The sequence below is a fragment of the Chiloscyllium plagiosum genome, chromosome 7 (assembly GCF_004010195.1).
Source record: "Chiloscyllium plagiosum isolate BGI_BamShark_2017 chromosome 7, ASM401019v2, whole genome shotgun sequence".
Lineage (NCBI taxonomy): Eukaryota > Metazoa > Chordata > Chondrichthyes > Orectolobiformes > Hemiscylliidae > Chiloscyllium > Chiloscyllium plagiosum.
In genome coordinates, this window is record NC_057716.1 from 71,969,943 (window position 1) to 71,977,955 (window position 8,013).

The window sequence follows — 8,013 nt, forward strand, 5'->3', positions numbered from 1 at the left end:
GGTTCAACAAGTTTTTTTTTAATTCTCCATATTGCTGTTCTATCTTCTGTAAAGTTTTTTTATAATTGAAACATGTTAAAATAATTAATGCAACACTACCTTTAAAATTTCAACATAAATGTTTGATTCATCACAATCATCATTTTGAATCATTACAACATATATACATGATATGAAGTGAAAACTCTTTACAATCCATTTCAGACAGCTTTTGCTTAAGGACTCGTTTCTCCTCCTACAGGTTAGTTGGAGTAACAGACTAAATGTGCTTGCCATTATCGGATCAAAACATCTGCTTGGCATCTAAACAGACATAACCACAAATAATTGAAGCTGGTCAAATAAGTCAGTGATATCACAGGAGACCTAATCATATTATACAGGAAATTATCAACATAACATATGACTACACAGTTGGAAAAATTGATGAATATAATTCATAGATGACAACAATAAAGACCATAGGCAGCAGCATTGAAAGAACAGAGCAAGAATTATACCATTGAATAGGATTAGTGGCTTCTTAGTATTCAACAAAATTCAAAGTTCCAAGAATTATTAATGTGTTGTCATAAATTATGCTTTAAGAATGCAAAGCAATAGAAGTAACATTCATTAAAATTTATACTAAAAGATTTTAAAAATATATCTATGAATAAACAATACCAATGATAAGTATCAAAGTTGAAAAGATACAGCCAAAGAAATTGAAAGCAGTACCAGTGAATTAAATTCAGAGTACAGGGCAAAAGTGAGGACTGCAGATGCTGGAAACCAGAGTTTAGATCAGAGTGATGCTGGAAAAGCACAGCAGTCTGGCAGCATCCGAGGGGCTGGAAAATCGTGTTTCAGGCAAAAATCAGATGCTGCCTGACCTGCTGTGCTTTTCCAGCACCACTCTGATCTAAGTCCAGAGTACACCTAGAAAACACCGGAAAACTCTAAAATTGTTTACAAGAATTTATGGAAGAGGCCAGAGACAGCAAATGCATTACAGCTAATTACTTGGAATGAATGCACTGTCGGAAGATCCTTTTGTGTTGTATAGTAACATGGTGACCTTCTGTAGAAAAAATAGAGCAAAAATCCATCTCACTGACCAACTTATTTCCCAACAGTACCTTGAAGCAATTTCCAATGAATAAGCTATGAATTGAAAGCACACACTCATTTCAATTGAATTGTTTTCTATAATAAAGGCATTAAAAATGATAAAAGTACTTGCAATAACTAACCAGAGCAATGTTCAACTTAATATCTTGAAGGAATACAAAGCCTAACTGGAGAAATTAAAACATTATGAGCTGGATATTCCTGTCAAAGGTTAAATAATATGATGTGTTAATTACTCAATCAAACACCCTGGCAGAATTAACTATTATATCCATGTTGTCTCTTTTTATTCAGGTTTCAATTGCTGTTGGATGTGTTTAAAACATCAAACTTCAAAAGGAAACTTTTTTTATGTTTTGTTTTGATTTTCTCTCTCAATTAACCTCTTTATTGGTCCAATCACTTTCCCCCCTCTTCATTCCTCTTTTTGTACCTGGTTTGTGTTGAACTCACAACTCTACGCTTCCTTGCAACGATTGCATTTGTGATTTCACAATCCCACAACCTGATTGGACAGGACACAAAATGTGGTTCCTCTTGTGCTGCAATTACATTGCAATTTTAGCAACTTAGTGCAGCCCTGAAAAGAAATGTGGAAATTTCAACATGAGAGGCAAAGTCAACTGGCATAGTTAGACCACCTGGCTGCAGCAAAATTTGTCTGGATTTTGTTGGCTCTTGGGATGTAGAATGGCATCATGGTTGACACCGGCCTGATGGTTTGAAGGGCTTGTTCCTATGCTGTACTCTTTTATGTTCAATGTAAGTGTTGCCAGCGTAGCCACATTTATGGCCCATTCTTAGTTATGTTGAGAACATGTTGGGGCCATCTTGAGGTTACTGATGTGCTTCAAGTATCTTAAAGCCAAAAACCACATTAGCCAATAGAAAAACGAAAGATAAAATTACAAAATAAAAATGCAAAAGCAAAGTATAAGAAGGATTAAGTGATGGACAAATGGTTCATGCAGACAAGATTTCCCCATTTTCTCTTTCCAGAGACGATGTTCAGTGGCTCAGACAGCTGCCCCATGAAGAGCATGAGTTGAGCCAGATATACAATCAATTGTTCAGAGAAAGTTCACGAGAATGATCGATGGTAGGGAGAAATTGTCTAATAAGCAAAGATTAAACAGGTTGTGGCTTTATTCACTGGAGTTTAGAACAATGAGAGATAATTGCATTGAAGCCTATGGATTCTTAAGGGGTGTGATGGGGCAAATGCTTAGAGGATGTTTCCCCTCATGGAAAAGTCAATACCAGAGGGCACTGTCCCAGAATAAAAGGGAAGTGCAATTTAAGACTAAGATGAGGAGGAATTTCTCATTTCAAAGGGTTTGGGGGTGTTTGGGTATCCTTGCCACAGAGAGAGATGTGGCAGTAGAGTCCTTGTGTACATTTATTTAATACTGAGATAGATTCTTGATTAGTGGGGAACTCCTTGCCACAGAGAAATGTGGAGGTAGAGCCTTTGTACATATTTAAGACCGAGATAGATTCTTGATCAGTGGGGAATTCCTTGCCACAGCGAGATGTGGGGTCAGAAGCCTTTGTGCACTTAAGGCTAAGGTAGATTGATTATTGATCAGTCGGGAAATCGAGGATTACTGGGGGGGTGGTGAGATGTGTGGGGTCAACCACGATGCAATTAAATGGAGGAGCAGGCACCAGGGACTGAACAATGTACTCCTGTTCCTGTTCCTGACGGTCTTATTGTCTAATTGTCAATTTAACAAATGCAAATGTTCATTAAATTCAATGAGTACTATCACCTAATGTATATTTTCTATAACCAATGCTATACAATGGCAGTTGCTTCCAATGTTCCCGCAGCAGTTAAGCAGCGGTTATAAATGCCCCTTGTTCATTGGGTTTGTTTTTGAATTTATTATTCAAACTAGTTTACTTCGGTGGAGCTGAGAAATTACGTTCTCGCTGTGCGCATGCGCGGTCCGAAGTGGGAATTTGACTTAAGTTTGAACATTTCAGACAATATCTTCATACTTCGAGAACTCTGCAAGAACTGAACTTCCGCCAATCTAACGGTCAGGGCTTTTGGGAATCGTACAGAATGGGTGAAGATTCAGAGTACGATGAACTGGTAAGAGAAGGTTTAATCAATATCCAAGTGTCATTTTAAATATTTTTATATCTGTAAATAACTGTACATTGTGAAAACGATATTTAAAATAATATGCCCTTAAAAATATAATGTTTTATTTGTAAAACATAATTTTCAATGTTGCAAATGCATTTATGTATAGCTTGTAAATGAGGTTATATTAATAAACTGTCCAAGGTAAGAATTTAACTACAGCAGTTCTATGCAAAGCAGGGATGATCAGTCATTTTAGCACGTTAGATATTGAAGATGTTACTGAAATGTCAGTAGGCGTTTTATGTTTTTTTTTAATGCTTCCAATTCGAAATTAACCTCTACAGATTATTTAGTGAAACCGATTGCAGGCGAAAGAGGTTTGAAAAGGCATTTTACATTGTTGATCTGATTCTTTGATTTCGTGTATCTGGTTAGGGGTTTTTATTTTACCGCGTCTTGTATTCCGATTTGCTATTTGAAACCAGCGCGGTTAAGGCTCTAGCTTTCGAGCTAAGAAATCACATGAGGTAGAAAGTTTAAAATAATAGCGTTCAACCACATTTTTTCAAAGTTATAAAGGCAAGTTTCATTGATGCCAATGAATAATAGGTTCGCATTCATCTCTTCCAGAGGAAGCTGCAGGTGGATACCTGGTCCTGCAGGTATATTTAACCCCGGGACAGATAGATTTTGTACAGTGTTGAAAGAGGTCACGAACGCTCCAACTGTCGTGCATGGGGGACAGTTAACCCAGCACTGACAATCAAATTTCCCCAAACTCCTGCTGGATTTTACTTATGACTCAGTGAAACTTTATGGCGGGGGGATGAAATGCCAGTGAGCCACCTGAATCAAACAAAAACGCTCAAGTGCTTTCTAAGCAGTGAAGTAGCAGTGTAGGGTAGCAAGGAGCAGAATGGCATCGTGCTAAACACTGATTGTATGGAATTACTACAAGGACGAGTCCCACATGAGAGTGAGCCTCTCAGTCCCGCGTTGCAAACAGTGATCTTCACTGCGACTTCCCTTATTTAAAAAAAAATCCCCGCTGCTCCATTAAGAAGTGAAAGGCGCTTGCTTCAGTTCGAGGAGACACTGCAAACTCGGAAACCCAGTCCGCCCCCTCGCTGACTTTTCAACTGCGATTTAGGACTCACGGGGGCGGGCTGAGCTGGGGTTCGAGACCCGGTCTCTCTCCTTCACACGCGGATTGCCGAGAGTGGTGCTGGAAATCTGCATCAAAAAAACAGACGGTCGTGAAGAAACTCCGCGGATCTGGCAGAATGGGACTGGAAACGTTAACTCTTGTCTCTCTGTCCGGATGCTGTCAGACCTGCTGCGCTTCTCCAGCAATTTAGAGTTTACCTTTAACAGTCGTAACTCATTCCTGCAACAATAACCTTAACCGTTAACAAGTTCAACAGTTGTTGTGACTGTTACAAATTCTAACCCAAACAACCCAAAAGTCTGTTTCGTGTTGGAGCTTTAGGGTGTGGGTGGTAACCACATGGCTCTGGGTGGGAATGGAGAGCCAGGGCTTGAAATGTATCGATTAAACTAACGGTTTTGGTGTTTGTTAATAAAGCTTCTTGTTTATTTTACAGTATTATCGCCTAGCTTATGATGCCAGTTATCCCAATGACACTGACGTGTACAATTACACATACCCAGAGGGTGCCTTATGCGATGGAGAAAGCGCCTACTTTAAAAGTATCTTCTTGCCGTGCGTTTATTCGCTGGTATTTGTTCTGGGCGTGGTGGGCAATGGCCTGGTGGTGGTCATCATGGGTTACCATGGAAGAGTGCGCACCATGACGGACAAATACAGGCTGCACTTGTCGGTGGCTGATTTGCTCTTTGTCTTGACCCTCCCGTTCTGGTCTATCGATGCGAGTCACAACTGGTACTTTGGAGACGCGATGTGCAAAATCGTGCACATCATCTACACCGTCAATTTGTACAGCAGCGTGTTGATTCTCGCCTTCATCAGCTTGGACCGCTACTATGCGGTCGTGCACGCAACCAACAGCACGGGACCGCGGAAACTGCTGGCTGATCGGTTAGTGTATGTGGGAGTCTGGTTACCTGCAATGCTGCTCACCGTGCCCGACATGGTGTTTGCTAACACCAGAAATCTCGCCGAGCGGGTGGTGTGTGAGCGCATTTACCCCGAAGACACGTACCAGTTCTGGATGGTGACTTTCCGAATCCAAGGCATCGCGGTGGGCTTTGTCCTGCCCGCTCTGGTCATCCTCATCTGTTACTGTATCATCATCTCCCGGCTGTCCCGTTCCACCGGCTTGCAGAAGCGCAAAGCCCTGAAAATCACCATCATCCTGATCGTCACCTTCTTCTGCTGCTGGCTGCCCTATTACATCGTCATCTCCATTGACACGGTGATGCTCATGAAAGGCAGCGCCTATTCCTGCGACCTTGAGCAGATTGTGATCACCTCGATGGGCATCACTGAAGCCATTGCCTTCTTCCACTGTTGCCTCAATCCCATTCTGTACGCTTTTGTTGGGGTTAACTTCAAAACTTACACTCGAAGAGTTTTCAGCCACTCTGACACCAGATGCTCCTCTCTTAAGAAACTCAAAAGCAAAGACAGGCGAGGAGCCCATCCGTCAGTTTCTACCGAGTCTGAGTCTTCCAGTCTTCAGTCAACTTGCTAACTTGTTCCCCACTCTACTTTTGTATAAAATCTGCATTAATACATATCAATGTTTTCACTACTGCGTCGAATTCTAAATGTTGTTTAATGTTGCGTTTGCTATTTATATAATGAGTTATTTATGTCTCCAAATCCTTGTCACCTTATAAATACTATTGTGTATTCGATTTTGTAAATGGTTGTAAAGCTCAGAGAAAACAGTGGCAGGGAAATGCATGTAACTGGGCTTCATTTAGTTTTTGAGAGGACATTCCTTTGTCATTTGCAATGATGTAAATAAAGTATGTGTTTGAAGAATAAATAATATTTACTTCGCATAAGTATACCATTATAACTGGCTTTTGCTTGTATCAGTTTCCTAGAAACAAATTTACGAACTTGTCTTGCTATAGATTATGTAAATAAATGCATTATTTCTCATATGAAATGTTATAGCGTTTTTATTTCCATCATGTCATATGGTTATGTCTATACACACACACCAATATCATAATATCTACTTTTAGTTTACTGTAACAAGACCCACAAAGGACTGAAGGGAGATGCAGCCTTTCATTTGTGGTTATTAGAGGTTCTATTATGGAGGGAAATGCTTCATTGACCATCATCTGGTACAGGTAAGTATTGATAGGCTGGTCCAGAAAGCATGAAAGTATTGCCAATTCCATATCTGTGTACTTAGATTTACTCGTTCTTCGATGTTTAAAGTGCGACTCTCACAAGGGTGCAAGGAATGTCATGTTAGCCTTTGAAAGAAAAACAACGGGGAATTCTCCAGAGTCCTAGTTAATGTTTACTCCTCAAACAGCATCATGAAAACAACAGTTTAGATTAGGTTACCTACAGTGTGGAAGCAGACCCTTCAGCCCAACCAGTTCACACTGACTCTCCGAAGAGTAACCCACCCAGACCCATTTCTCTCTGACTAATGCACCTAACACTATGGGCAGTTTAGCATAGCCAACTCACCTGACCTGCACATCTTTGTGACTGTGGGAAGGAACCCACGCAAACACGGGGAGAATGTGCAAACTCCACACAGACAGTTGCCCAAGGCTGGAATCAAACCTGGGACCCTGGTGCTGTGTGGCAGCAGTGCTAACCACTGAGCCACCATGTTTGATCTGGTCATTGTTATATTACTTCAATTTGGCAATGGGTTTTCCATCTAAAAAAAAGTAGTTCATTAGTTGTAAAGTGATTAGATTAGATTACCTACAGTGTGGAAACAGGCCTTTCGACCCAACAAGTCCACACCGACCCTCCGAAGAGCAACGCACCCAGACCCATTCCCCTACATTTACTCCTGACTAACGTACCTCACACTATGGGCAATTTAGTATGGCCAATTCACCTAACCTGCACATCTTTGGATTGTGGGAGGAAACCGGAGGACCCTGAGGAAACCCACGCAGACACGAGGAGAATGTGCAAACTCTACACAGACAGTTGCCCGAGGCAGGAATTGAACCCGGGTCCCTGGCGGTGTGAGGCAGCCATGCTAACCACTGAACCACCATGCTGTGCTTTGGAAGTCCTGAGGTCATGAAAGGCCAAAATGTAAACCTTTATTTTCTTTCTCTAAATTTCATTCAATACAGAGTCAAAGTTGATTCCCAAATGTAAATAGTCAATAAAGGACAACATTCTTCAGAAGGAGGTTTTTAAGTGAGGCTGCAGAAAGGCAGTTCGAGGGGGATCTGCCTTTGGAGGTAGTATGGGCTGAAGTCAGAAATAGGAAAGGTGCTGTCACCTTGTTGGGTGTTTACTATAGGCCCCCCAATAGCAGCAGAGATGTGGAGAAACAGATTGGGAAACAGATTTTGGAAAGGTGCATAAGCCACAGGGTAGTAGTCATGGGCGATTTCAACTTCCCAAATATTGATTGGAAGCTCTTTAGATCAAGTAGATTGGATGGGGCGGTGTTTGCGCAGTGTGTCCAGGAAGCTTTTCTAACTCAGTATGTAGATTGTCCGACCAGAGGGGAGGCCATATTGGATGTGGTACTCGGTAATGAACCGGGACAAGTGATGGGCTTGTTAATGGGTGAACATTTTGGTGATGGTGACCACAATTCTGTGACTTTCACCTTGGTTATAGAGAGAGATAGGTGCGTGCAACAGGGCAG

At 41.3% G+C, this 8,013-nt stretch overlaps 1 protein-coding gene across 1 annotated transcript; it reads left to right on the forward strand.

The window, feature by feature from the left end:
• The first annotated feature begins 3,106 nt into the window (after window positions 1-3,106).
• cxcr4a (chemokine (C-X-C motif) receptor 4a) lies at window positions 3,107-6,307 on the forward strand. Its single transcript, XM_043694023.1, has 2 exons — window positions 3,107-3,214; window positions 4,816-6,307. The coding sequence occupies exons 1-2, from the start codon at window positions 3,185-3,187 to the stop codon at window positions 5,884-5,886; spliced, it is 1,101 nt and encodes a 366-aa protein (XP_043549958.1). The 5' UTR covers window positions 3,107-3,184; the 3' UTR covers window positions 5,887-6,307.
• The last annotated feature ends 1,706 nt before the right edge of the window (window positions 6,308-8,013 follow it).